Below are 14,348 nucleotides of genomic sequence, written 5' to 3' on the forward strand. Positions count from 1 at the left end.
GGCCAGAATGGGAGATCTTCGTTACTACCTTGGCCGAGTTGAGCTTCATGGAGGATTAGTTGAAAGTCATGCCTAATGCTCCAATAAACCAGATTGAATGCATATTGTCCAAATTAATTGAATTTGCATCAAAGAAAAGAGATAAGGGGAACAAACTTCTAGAAGAAAGTTTGTTATGATCCCATGTGGCGTCTATTTTTCTCATTGGAGGATTTTTCCTCGAAGTTTGTGCCAAATGGATGTCATATTCCCATCGGCTGATTTTTAATAATTTGCAATAAATTAGGTATTTTGTTGTAACAAACCCTAATTAGGGTTTAGGTGGCATGATCTTGGCCCTTGATTTTGATTCAGTCTTGGCCATTCATTGTATTTGACAGCACTATATAAGCTCCACTCATTTCATTTGTAAGGGATTGATTAGAAGAATTTGAAGAATTGTTGCTTTGACACTGTTAGAAATAATAAACTCATTGAAGTGATGGTGACTTATTGTGTTTTGGAGCATTTGCTTGTTTCTTCATCCTTTTTAAGAGAGAACTTAAAACTAAAAAATACAAAAATAAAAAAAGATAGAGTAAATTTGCTTAAGTACTTAGATGAATGGAAGACTTATGTGCATGATTGATGGTGAAACTCCCGTGTTCACACTATTAGTACTTTATTGATTGTGAAGTATCTTGCGTAGTCAATTGAATTCATTTTAACCAAGCTTAACTTCAATTACTACTTCTTCATTGATATCCATTGTCTTGATGGTGTCTATGTTCGTGGTAGTGATTTGAATATTATTAGCTATCCTTAGAAGATCACACTAGCTTTGCGGATTTTTTCTTCACATGTCAAAGAAAAGTTTAGTTGAGTCTCACTTGAAATCGTTCATCATTCTTGCATTATTAGTGTTAGTCTAGCATTCCTAAATCTTCAACTTTTTGCATTTTTTTTAAAAGCGATCATTATTAGTAGTAGGAAAAGAACTTCATTGCAATATCATTCGTAAAAATAGCATTCCTTGTGATCAAGAATTTCATCTCCTACTAGAACAATTGTGTAAGTCCTCTTGGAAGAGTAGAAAACACATCAACCATTGAAGCTATCCACACATCAAGACCTTACATTATTAACCTTGGAGTCATCTCAAGTGATCCTAGCACTCAACACTAGAGAGGTCTTTGTTTAAGAGAGGATAGAGTATTCAATACTTTATTCTATGTTCGGGGTGTCTTAAAACACGCATCAACACATAATCATTAACATTTTTTCTCCACCTAAATTAGTAGTTGCAAGCTAGGTATTGCCAAAACCAATGACTTGCTAATCTTTTACTTCAACTAAACAAATGCCTTTTGTTGAATTCTACCCCATATAAAAGACTTACCAATTGCTATCAAGGAATATAAAGAATTGAAATTGTGGAATATGATTTGATACGCTTTCTCAAATATTGAACTACCCCTAGAAAACTCCTTGCCTCAATCACGATGAAAGTCTTGGATCACTTCAAAATGGCGTCCACTTTTACTAAGTTCGTAACAATAGCTGGATCCCTGTCTGATAAATTTTGATCTCAGCTACTTCATAGACTTAGTTAATCTTTGATCTCAGACTTAGACAACTATTTGATGATTGCTTAGCAATACAAATATAAACAACAAAAATCTATTTTATTTGCTCTCTATATTTCTATGCTGTGTAAATGCCCCTAAGCTTTTTTTAAAAAGTAGTTTGTGTCTATTTTTCTACAATTTTTTATGATTTTTTAGATTCCGAGTTTTTACCCATTTTTTCAAAAAATCTTACACTTTGGGTTTGCCCAATTTTTCCTCAAACGATTTTTGCTGCTATGATATAAAGCATTGCAATTGTATAATATGATTTGATAAGCCTTCTAAAATATTGAATTAAACCTACAAAACTCCTTCCCTCAATCACAAGGAAAGTCTTGGATCACTTCAAAATGGCTTCCACTTCTACTAAATTCCTAACAATAGCTGGATTGCTATCTGTTAAGTTTTGATCTCAGTCACTTCATAGACTTAGCTAATATTTGATCTCAGACTTGTTGACGTGTTTTTTATGACAGCGTCTAACATAGAATAAAGTTGCCTAACGGTCACTTCACTCTCTCTTGATCAAAGTGCGATTGCATGCTAAGATTGCAAGAAGTTCAAACAATCGACTCCAAGGTTCCTTTATGCTACGGACGTGACTCAGTTGACTAATGTGATTGCTGATAACCCAAGGGGCCTTATCTGTGTTCAATTGGAGAAGACTTATGTAAGCTTAAGGATTTTTTGTACGGATGATTTGCAATGAAAGTTCTGGTTTTGGATCTTTTGGGTTTTCAATTATGCAGAAAGTAAATAGGAGTAGGGTAGAGAAAAACTAGGCTAAGGCTAATTTAATCCTAAGGACAGGAGATGAGATTGGTTATGCAATATCAAACCACTCTTCGTTTCGCCAGCAAAGCACAACTACACGGAGGCGGTGCAATCTTCAAACGGTGCATGGAGGCTTTTCATATCATCAATACAAACCATCGGATCGAACAATCTCTACTAATGACCAAAGTTAAACGCATACACGTCAATAGGCTCAGGCTAACTTTGCACGACATACAACAATCAGCTGCACACCAAAAGTATGAACTTGGATTCTACAACAAGTTCTCCTATCAAATCCAGTTCTTCTAACAACTCATAAGAAAATCTAATCTAATTGAAGAGAGCAAGACCATGTAGATTGCCAAAGTAGAACCAGAATACACCATCAAATTGAACAATGCATTAAGTTGGCTACTTCACAATCTTGATGCAACAATCTCAGACAAAATAATCTCTCTCCTTTTTACAAATGAGGTGGTCACCCCTTTATATAGGCCTCAGGCCATGCAAACCCTAATTAGGGTTCACCCCAGAAGATTCCCACTCAAGGTGCAACAAGGTGGGAATCGGTAATTAATAACCCATCATGCCCATATACAATTAATTACAATTCTGCCAGAAATGGCGCCCATAAAGCATTAACCATTACATTCAAAAAGTGCCCACTATGCAATGAATGTGCCCTCATGCAAAAGTTGCCCATGATGCCATAAATGCACCATCATCTCCTGAATGTGATGGCCGCATGCAGAAGGAATCTGCCATAATGCCATAAATGTGACAGCTGCATGCAAAGAGATGCTTCACTAATTCAGCGTCTGTTGACTTGACTGCCACTTGGTGGAAAAAACCTTGGAGAGAGAAAAACTTCAAGAGGGAGAATCTCTGACTTTGGAAGTTTTTTCTTGAAGTTTTTGAACTTGCCTTGCTCTGAAAAGATTTTCAATGATTTTTCAACATCTCCTATTTTTTAGGAATTTTGCAAAAATTAGGGTTTCAAGTCCAGGAGGAAGAGAATTCTCCTACGAATCCAAACCTATAAAACTTTTGAAATTTGGATGTGATTTGATGCCCGCGAATGGATTTTTCAAATTTTTCCCTGGGGGGGGAAATTTCTTGTTTAGTTCATCCTTGATCCTTCCTTGCCTTAGAAATTTTATCTTCAATTCATCCTTGGATGTGATTTCTTGTTGTGGAGGAATTCTCCTTTGGAAAGAAATTTGTTCCTTACCCCGAGGAAGGAAATTTTTCATACCTTAGCCAATTTTCATGGTTTCCAAGAACTATGTCTCGAAGGAAGAAATTTCAAACACTTAATCAATTTTTCACCTTTCCTGGAGTTTCTTCTTCTTGGGTGCAATTCTTCCCTGATGAAGGAATTCATCTCTTTGTGCACTGTCCATGAGAAGATCATTTTAGCGCACTCCTATGTTCCTGGGCGGCATTTTACACTTGGTGGGGAATTCTTTCAATTCCATGGATTCCTTGCATCCCTCTATCTGGCACTCCTTCTCTCACTTGGGCGCTAAAATGCCTTGGTCAATGGACTCTTGCAATTTGCCTATTTCTCCATGCACTCTTTCATTTTAGCGCCCTCCACAAGGCTGGGGCGGAAATTCCTCCTGTGTAAGGAATTCATTGTTTTGTGAATTGTCCATGTCTTCTTTTCAACATCCCTATTTTTTAGGGATCCTCCTAAAATTTAGGAGTCAGGTTCATTGGATGGAGAATTTCACCCCGATTCCGAATCTATAAAATTTTCCACTCCGTCGAGATTCGGTGTCTAAAAATAGCAAATTCAAAAATTTGCCCGAGGGGAATTTTTCTTTTTATTCCTCCTTGACTCCTTGGATTCCATGCCTTAGGCAAAATTTCAACTTTTTAGCTTGGGCGTTGAATTCACTGTGCCTTGGAATTTTTTCATTTTTTACACCTTCCATGGGTATATCATTTTGGTGCCCAATCACTCCCTTGGGCAGAATTTTCACTGGGGAAGGATTCATGGAATTGTCCTTCTCTCCTTGGGCATGCCACTTTGGCGCCTTCCCTCATGTTTGGGCACAAATCACACTTGGCCAAGGATTTTTTCATTTGTCCAGCCATTCTTGCTTCCTCCATTTTGGCGCCCAAGTCCACATTTGGGCGGATTTTCTCATGGGCCAAGGATTCATGAAATTTGTCCATCTATCCTTGCCTCCTCCATTTTGGCATTCAAGTCCACATTTGGGCGGATTTTCTCATGGGCCAAGGATTCATGAAATTTGTCCATCTATCCTTGCCTCCTCCATTTTGGCGCCCAAGTCCACATCTGGGTGGATTTTCTCATGGGCCAAGGATTCATGAAATTTGTCCGCTTATCCTTGCCTCCTCCATTTTGGCACCCAAGTCCTCATCTGGGCGGATTTTCTCATGGGCCAAGGATTCATGAAATTTGTCCGCTTGTCCTTGCCTCCTCCATTTTGGCGCCCAAGTCCACATCTAGGCAGATTTTCTCATGGGCCAAGGATTCATGAAATTTGTTGTTCGATTTTCCAGACCTAGGACAATTTGACCCCTTTGCAATTTTGGAATGACTTCCTGAACCTTGATGAATTTCTGAGCTTTCCATTTTAGGCATAGGCTTCCAACACTTGATCAATTTCTAGCTTTCTTTGTCTGTTGTCTAACTTTCCGGAATTAGAAATGTCTGCGAACGTCTGATCCTTGTCGCCTTATCTGACTAACCCTGCCAGTACTGACTTTCCAAAAATAGAAACCTTCAAAATGTCAGCATTAGACCCCTAGACAGGTTGCAGGAATGACTTACTATAAATAGAAACTTACTAAAAAATAGAAATTACTAAAAATAGTAAGTTTGATTTTTGGCAAAATGACAACATTTCGGGACCCGAAAAAATCCCTAAAAATAGGGACTTTCTAAAAATAGAAAGTTTCTCCGTTTGGACTCAAATTTTACTGGGAGGTTCCTTGAAGGGTCTTGATTCCAGTTGTATGTTCAGTTTCTTCAAAACCCTAACAAAAACCCCTAAAATCTAGGACAAAAGGCATAAACCCAAAAACAAGACAAAACAGGCCCTAGACTTAGCCGAATTGGCTCAAACGAAAGGCAGACTTGACCAATATGACCCCCAAACACTTGCAAAGTGGAGAAACTGACGAGACTGTTGCGAAAAGACCCCAAAAACAAAGCAAAAAGACCAAAAGGGCCTAAAAAGTAGGGGGTCTCCATTTGCAATGGGGCGATGTGTGAAAACATCACAACAAGACTTAGACAACTATTTGGTGTATTTGGTGACCGCCCTCTTAAAAAGTTAACTAAATGTTTGTCTATGTAATTGGCAATATGAATATAAACAACAAAAAAATATTTTCTGCAATTCATGGGTTAAACTCTATTTTATTTGCTTTCTATATCTCTATGCTATGGAAATATCTTTTAAGTTTTTCAAAAAATAGTTTTTCTCTTTTTCTACAATTTTTTATGTTTCTTTTTAAATCCAGTTTTTTCTCCATTTTTTGCCGATTCCCAATTTTTTTCAAAAAATCTTATACTTTTGGTTTGCCGATTTTTGCAGCTATGGTAATTACTATGGAAAAGATGGTTAAGAAGAGATGTGGTTCTTGTTACCTATTTTTCGCTCCTGGCTGAAAAATAGGTTAAGAAATGCTAGCATGAACAAAAGAAAGCTAGTGTGTACTAATTCTCTATTTTTGTATTTCCAACTGTACTAAGGAGTGATTTAAAGATGGTATTTCTAAGTACTTCTAGTCTGTAACAACAAAGAGAGAAACATCTCATTCAAAAGGAGAAGTATTTTATTCATATTCAAACATGCGTCCCACACAAAGAGCCGTGAGACTAGCTACGTGCATCCAGTGCAGAAAGGAAATATACATATATGTGTGCACAAGTACAAAGGAAAAAATGAGGAAAGGCATGTCGAGAATGGAACCAGTCATTGCCTGAATGACTGGAACAGTTGAGGTACGCTCGATGTCGCCTTTGTCTTGCTGCTCCACCCTGGTCCGTTGATGCTTTCCTTCTGATATTTGCAAAAAAGTTGAAACAAGCAATGCGTTAGAACATTTTGTTCTAAGCAATAGCTGGCTGCATTTCTAACATACGTACTAATGCACGCATATATATATATATATGATCCCTACGTGCATCAAATGCATATAACTCACATCACAAAGGAATCCCGAGAGGCAAAAAATCAGATCAAAGGAAAATCACCATACATATGCATTTTTTGCTAACAGGTTTGTTTCATGTGCAGGAAAAGGAAAAAGGACAGCTTGCTGGTCATGAAATTCACAAAGATGAGTGGAGATGAATGCGGCTCCTACAAGGGTTGAGCCCAGCTCATGTGAAGCGATGGCAAGGTTTCATACAATCAAATCATGTCAGAGCTGGTGATAAAAGGAAGAAGAGTAACAAAAACGCAAGTATGCAATCACATTATCAACCAATAAGCATGATGAGACTTCTTTTTAGAACGTGAATAAGATGTACAAATATCTACAAATGATCAACAAGAGGACATTTTATGCATCAAGCCTAAAAGATTTTTTATGATAAACTGGAAAAGGCGTGATTGATCAGACATTTCAACAAATTCAAGACAGCTGCGTCCTTGGAAATAATATTCAGATTTTAAGAGAATAATGTTAAAATGGCAGCTACAGTTTTCATAAAATATCTATTTTTAATGCACAGCATTAAATGGCAGATGACAAAGGGAGGGTTTTTAATGTTGTTTTCCACCATTTTCAGTCCAAACAGTCATTCAGAGATGCACACAGCAGTGAAGTTATCAAAGGAGTACACAGTGGTCATGATCAGACAAGCCTTGTTGACCCACTTTGTTTTGTTCCAAATGGAGAGCTAGATGCAGGAAGGGAAACTAATATCAACCTTAATCATCAATTGTTTTATCATTTCTTGGGTACGGAGCAATCTGAAGATATTTTATGTTGGAAAGATCCAGAAAATCCTGAGTGGTTAGTTGGGGCCGATGTATCTGAGGATGGAAAGTATATTCTTTTATATATTACAGAGGGTTGTGATCCTGTGAATAGGCTCTATTATTGTGATCTCGATACCCTTCCTCAAGGTATTGAGAGTTTCAAAGGCAAGGAGGAGATGCTTCCATTCCAGAAGCTCATTGATAATTTTGAAGCAGAATATGCCCTTGTTGCAAATGATGATACTGAGTTCACATTCCGGACAAATAAAAATGCTCCAAGGTATAAATTGGTCCGAGTGGACTTGAGGTACCCAGAATCTTGGAGTGATGTTGTTCCAGAATCAGACAAGGATGTACTTGAATCAGCTGGAACAAGCGATCCCTATGTGGTCATGCAAATTGGTGATTGTGTTGTGAAGAGCAAAACTGTATGGGCGACAAAAGAGCCACATTGGAATGAGAGTTTCAGAATAAATGTGAAAGATCCATCCACAAAATATTTGCAGATTGCAGTTTGGGATGCAAATCTTGTAACCCCACACAAACGCATGGGAAATGTAGGCATCAAGTTGGAACCACTGTGTGATGGAAACAAGCACGAGATTCAGGTGGAACTGGAAGGAATAGGCGGTGGAGGTCTGATCTATTTAAAGATCAACTATAAAGATTTTGAAGAAATAAATGCAGAAAAGAGTGGATGGAAAATACCTTTTCTTTCAGATATTCAATTGGCTAAAGGCTTAGAATCTGCTTTGAAAACAGTTTTTGGAACTGAAAATGTTAAAGTTCGTGATTCTGTACTGTCTTCTTTTGGAAAAATAGAACCACTTCTTGACATTGGTAAATTTGAAAAGAGTCAAAATTTAGAGGGGAACTTGCAGAACACGCAGTCTTTTGAAAGCATGTCAACTGAATCATTCCTTAATGGCAAGACTGAGATACATAATGAATATGAAATAGAAACAGGCAACACTTTCTTGCAATCAGTTGGAGATGCAAGGTTTTTAGATCAAAATGAATCTTCTAAAGGAAAAAGTAGTCCTGGTAATAAAGGAACAATGAAACTGACTCACAGCAGTATAAGCTCAGAGTTTGATTTTTGGAAAAATTTGTCTAGATAATCTCAATCAAGCAGTTGAAAGAGCTGGGATAAACAAAGTTGGTTTTCCTTCTATTGAGAATGTTAGGTGGAGTGGAAATGAAATTATTAAGAATTTAGGTTTGCAATCACAAACCCAAGCAGATGAACGATATGTGGAAAGTGGGCTTGCTACCCCAAAACTAACAATAGATGATAATAATCCTATTACACTGCCTGAAGTTCATGAGTCGCAATTTAAACTCGTAGATGTTAAGAAGACATCTCATGATATTTTAGGACAGACGGAGAGTATTCTTGGTTCTTTGATGATGCTTACTACATCTTTAACATGCCATAAAGGGAATGGCAAAAAGGCAGAGGGTAAATACAGGACATCTTTAGGGGTGGAAACATTTCCAGAATCACCTAGTTCAAGCAAGAATGCACTGCATTCAACTGCAGCATCTTTAACAAATGGGAAGAGCCTAAAGGACAAAGGCGTTATTATTTTTCCAGAGAATAAAACCAGATTCAAAATTGTCACACATCACCAGATCTCAGAGGATGATGTCCGATATGTTATTTCATGTTTTCAGGAAATTCTCTTATGCTCAGAAACAAGCAGCAATATTGCATGAGGGAGCCAAAATTAGCCTATTAGAACATGTCACACCATACAAGAAAACCTGTGGGAAGAAATTGAAAAAGTATGGAGCTACACTTTCACAACTATGTGATTGTTTTGTAACAAGGAAATATAAAACCCATACTCATTGAAATCTTTCTGTTTCAGTGTTATAAGTTCTTGGGGAAAAATAAATAAAAATATGTGGCCCTCCAAAAAGAAGAGAATCAGTAAAGGATAGCGAACCTGTGAAGAATGAAGGAAGCAAGGAAACCAAGTTCGAACGCCCAGAAAATGCTCAGAAACGCAAGAGATTTCCATGGCGGCTCCCTAAAATGGGCCCGAAACTAGCAAAAAACGCAGACAAAGAGCAGGCCGTAAGCAAAAAACGGAGGCCCAGCACTCATTTCGGCGCCCAGAACTGAAGGATGTGTGATTTTTTCCTCCCTTCGTGCCCAGTCCGAACCTTAGCAGCGCCCAGAAGGATGCAGAGCGAAGTTTCCAGAAGTGTCGAACATCAAAAGTGAAGAGGCAAATGAAACTTTTAGGGTTATGTTTCCCCTAAAATATCTTCATAAAAAATCATCTCTATTTTCCTTTGCATTCTTTTCCCTTCTTTTCTATGCCACACAAGATGTATGGAGGCCACATGGTAGAGTTCGCCATGTTTTCTAAGTGATTTTAGATCACTTTAAAATTTTGTAAACTCTTTTTGCTTCCTAAGTGATCTTATATCACTTAGTGCCCTCCCTTGCAATTTTCTTAGCAAGTATTTATTTTAAAACTCAAAAATACGCCCTCCAATAAATGTAAGCAAATATTTTTTTTAAAGTTTTCTTTTTATTATTATTTATCATTATCTGATCAAACATAGGTTTTATTTTATTTTTATTTTATATTTAAAAATTAATAAAATATAATAAAAAATTTTATTTATTAAAGTGTAAATCAAACACTTTTATTAAATATATTTTTATTACATTTTATTATTTAATAAATAAAAATAATAAAATTGTCTTATTAAGGTGATTTATTTTATTTATCACTTTAGATAAAATAATTCTATTATTTTTATATTATTAAAGCCTTTAAATATAAATAAAAATAAAATCAAACAAATGTCTGACCAGATAATAATAAATTTTTTAAAAAATCACTTTATTATATATTTTGTTTGGAGATCAGGGAGGGATATTTTTGCATTTATGAGGGCTTGCAGGCCTGTCAGAGACATTTCAGGGTCATTTATGTTGCATTTATGAGGTTTTATGGTTGCAGAATGGATGACTTGACCTTTTGGCTCAGGTTTATTCCTTTTCAGATATTTTTGAGGCCCAAAAAGTAGGTTTTTTGAGTTTGCTCGACATAAAATGAGGAGGTGGAGTCTTCTTGATAACTTTGGAAAAAAGCATATATACTGAAAGCCTTCATTTTGGTAGGGGTTCTGATTCATTCATCTTGGAGCAGACTGTAATTTTTTAGCTCTCTCTGCAGGAAGGGATGTCTTTGTAACACATTTTTAGGAGTTATAAAGCTTGGTGATACCTGTTTGGCAAGGATAATAGCTTGGTTTACCTCTCTACTTCTCATCTTTCTCTGTTACTGCATCTTCAGGGTTAGTCAGTTCTTTGTGGTTGGCTTTTGCCCCCCTTAAAATTTACATTTTCTTTTGATGCCTTATGCAGAAACACATATACTACTTGCAGGTCATAAGCTGTGTTTTAGTGATTAATAGTCTTAGGTTGTGAAAAGGATTTTTCCTCTTAGGACTGTGATTATCCAGCCTTCTTATGAAGCATTGATGCAAAGATCATGGGTTGTTGGTTAGTGTAAAAGAGGTTTATTATCACTGTTGTACTGTGTGTCTTTTGCTTAGTTAGATTTCAAAAATACCATCTGGTGCAATCACCTTAGATTTAAATTTTAGTTTTACATGTTCTCCTCCTTACTCTTTTCCCTGAAGAAATTGTTAGTTTAGGTGCAGAATCTAAAAAGAACCAGCTTACTCTGGAGGTTCACTCCATTTTTTAGGCAACCCACAGGCCTAGGAGGGTTCCCATGTGTCACAAGCCTGCTGAGTTGATAGCTTAGCAAACAGGGGTGCAGGTTCAAGTGATAACAGTTCTTTGCAGTGAATCTTGAGCGTTATTTGCCTACACACTTGTGGGGCAATATTTTCCTTATGTGAAATAAAATTGGTGTTAGTTGCCATTGCAAATTCAATAGGGTTATCTATTATTTGTTTATGGCAATGGCTGTAGAAATCAAATAATTAGGTATGTGACGTGAGGTATCTAATGATTTATTCTACACAACTGACTGGGCTCTGAGATTTGAATCCCAGGATTAAATAGCAAACAGGAAACTCTAATGGATCAGTAGAACCAGAGGATGTTTTGACAACTTATACTAATGAAGTATTGTGTGATTTGTTATCAGCAGTGATAAAATGAGGTCTAATCATTTGAATTCCTTTGAAATAGTTGTATGGTGTGTCAATAGCCTTCGTTTTCAATCAGGGGAAATTTCTGGAGATAAATGTATTGGAAAAATACAAGTTTAATTACACCAGATCTCCAGTGTTTAATCTGCAAATACTTTTTAACTTCAACTGGCTGCTAGTAGTTTACTACTATGGATTTGATCTAATTACTAAATTACTGTAAAACAAGAGATTTAAATCATACAAAAAATAATTACAGAATATTCTTAATTGTCATAACATTCTTCGATCTTTGAAGTATTTAACTTTCTTTGTTCCCCTGATATATCACTTCAGTTTAATTTGTCTAAACTCAGAATTTGTAAAATTTAGAAACTGCTTAGTGAGGAATTTTTACTTTTCATCACAGAGATCTATATTTACAATAGGCTTATGTACTATAAGTTTGGCATTTCTATATTTGATAAGCACATGACTTGCATTTTGCAGCAAGCTTCTAAAATCTGCCCCCATAGATTTTTTTATCATAGTCTTATCTTTTGTTCTGGAGATGCCTGCATTCATATGAGTTACAACACCAGAGCTCCAAGTGGTCTGGGTTCAGTTACAGCATAGGAAATTTGGCATACGATTTTATTAGTATGCTTTTTGTTTTCTTGAGTTTTAATTACCTCTGTGTGTTTAATGATATGTCACATCTGCCAACATCAGTTAGCATTGTGTAAAATTTTGAGTAGATATGTAACAGTCAAAGGAAGAAGCTTGCACAGGAAAAGAAAGAAGGAATTCGATAGCTTAGTGTAGTGATTCTCTTTAGTGATATCATGATTGCAAGAATTAGGATCTCCATGGTGGTAGCTGACCTAAACGGTAAAGATTATCCACAATAGTCATTAATAATTATCTCAGTAAAGAGAAGAAAGAGAAAATACAACTATTTATTGAAGTGTTTCTTTCAATAAGGAAATATATCTCTGTGCTTAGAAAGTGTGTCTAGTGCTTGGTTTGAACTTGAACTAATAGAGGATTCCACAATCTGATTGCATACAAGTGTTGTTCACAAATCCCATTCAATATTAGTTCAGATATTTTATCCTGCTCAGCAGTGATCTATAAGGATTCAAACACTATACTCAACGATACTTCTGGCTGCTACTAGGGAAGCTCTCCTTTAACTTGTAGAAGAAGATGTGGATGCGCTTATAGAGTCATGCAAGTTTATGATTCTTGTCATCTTAAATGACTGTTCTTTTCTGTGGCTTTTGATTAAATATATTGAGAGAGATAGTGGTAGTATATCCTTTTTAGAGTGATATGGAGAAAATTTGTTGAGTTCTAATGATTAAGATGCATGCATGTACTACTTTTTAGCTGTTTCTTCATGTTCTTTGGCAGGGCCCAGTGATGGAGTGGATGATTATTATCAGCAGCAAGAGGATGTGATTGAGGGTTTTAGAGAAATGGATTCTGTTCTTGGGCGTGGAAATCTGCCTGGCATGTCTGAGGTTGGTTTTATCCTTTTGTCGTTATGCACATTCATCAAAGTACTCAGTGCATCCTGAAGCTTATAAGGAGTGCTTGATTATTCAAACTCATACTCTTTGCTTGATTTCTTTCAGGAAGATCGTGAAAAGCTTGCAAGAAGTGAGAGGACTGCAATTCTACTGTCCAACTTGGCAAATGTTGTACTTTTTATTGCAAAAGTTATTGCATCAATAAGGAGTGGTTCATTAGCCATAATTGCTTCAACCCTAGATTCGCTATTGGATCTTCTATCAGGCTTCATTCTCTGGTTCACTGCATTTAAGATGCAGAAACCAAATCCTTATCTCTATCCGATTGGGAAAAAGCGCATGCAACCATTGGTTAGTCCTTTATATTTCTTTTGTTTAAATTTTGTTTCAAACCTATCATATGCAATCATTAACAATTTTACTCAACTTGAAATTTCGGTGAATCATCAAATCTATGGTCTCCAGTGCTTTCAATGTCTCTATCTCTAGTTTTTCTTTCATGCTTTTTGGGTTTTTGGAATATTGTCCCAATTTTAGGGAATTGTGCACCAAGAAGGCATCTTTCTTGGTTGTATCCCTACTTAGATGTGATGTCCCAACCTAAATGCTACGGTGGTGCGGATATCAAGCAAGGCCACCACTACGCCAAAAGCCCGCACTGGTGGTGAATGGCGCCCAGTGGCGTTAAGAGTGGGGTTTCCGTCCCACCAGAGTGCCAGTGCAGGGCCAGCCCCCTCATGGACAGTGGCTGCCCGATCGTGGGTGGGTCCCAGCCCTGGGTACACTACCAGCGGGAATCCGCACCACCGCAGCATTTAGGTTAGGACATCACATTATGTGCTACTCTGGATTCCTAATAATGGGGATTAAGTTTCAGTTTATGCATAAAATTATTATGAGACTTATAACATCTCTGAGTAATTTAATAGTATATATCAATATAATGTAAGATGAATTAAATTCTTGATTAGTGTAAGAAATTGTCTACTTAGATTTTCTTTATAGTTTGGATTTTCCATTGCTATGGTTACTCATTGATGTGTGTATGCTTATATTTCTTTTATCATGGTTTGTATTTGTTGTTTAAAGCATGAATGTTATGAATTTTTCCAACATTTATTGAGTGTTGATTCTTTGTTAAATTCTCCATGTGCAGGGAATTCTGGTTTTTGCTTCAGTTATGGCTACATTGGGACTAGCAATCTTACTAGAGTCTCTTCGACAACTTATTTCAAAGGTAGATTTCCTTTTTTATGGATAAACCCTTTTAAGAATTGGATATCCATTTTGATTTATGGTTTTTATTATGGTTTGAACTTTCCACAAGCTTA

The 14,348-nt window shown here is 36.6% G+C and overlaps 1 protein-coding gene across 1 annotated transcript in view; it reads left to right on the top strand.

The window, feature by feature from the left end:
- LOC131062347 (metal tolerance protein 11) overlaps nucleotides 1–14,348 on the top strand; it is an 85,621-nt gene that overhangs the window by 29,674 nt on the left and 41,599 nt on the right. Inside the window, exons 3-5 of the mRNA XM_057995985.2 lie at nucleotides 12,899–13,008; nucleotides 13,123–13,368; nucleotides 14,174–14,254. Of these exons, the coding sequence (XP_057851968.1) occupies nucleotides 12,899–13,008; nucleotides 13,123–13,368; nucleotides 14,174–14,254 (437 nt within the window). The remainder of the gene's footprint in view (nucleotides 1–12,898; nucleotides 13,009–13,122; nucleotides 13,369–14,173; nucleotides 14,255–14,348) is intronic.

The sequence above is a fragment of the Cryptomeria japonica genome, chromosome 1 (genome assembly GCF_030272615.1).
Source record: "Cryptomeria japonica chromosome 1, Sugi_1.0, whole genome shotgun sequence".
NCBI classification, from domain to species: domain Eukaryota; kingdom Viridiplantae; phylum Streptophyta; class Pinopsida; order Cupressales; family Cupressaceae; genus Cryptomeria; species Cryptomeria japonica.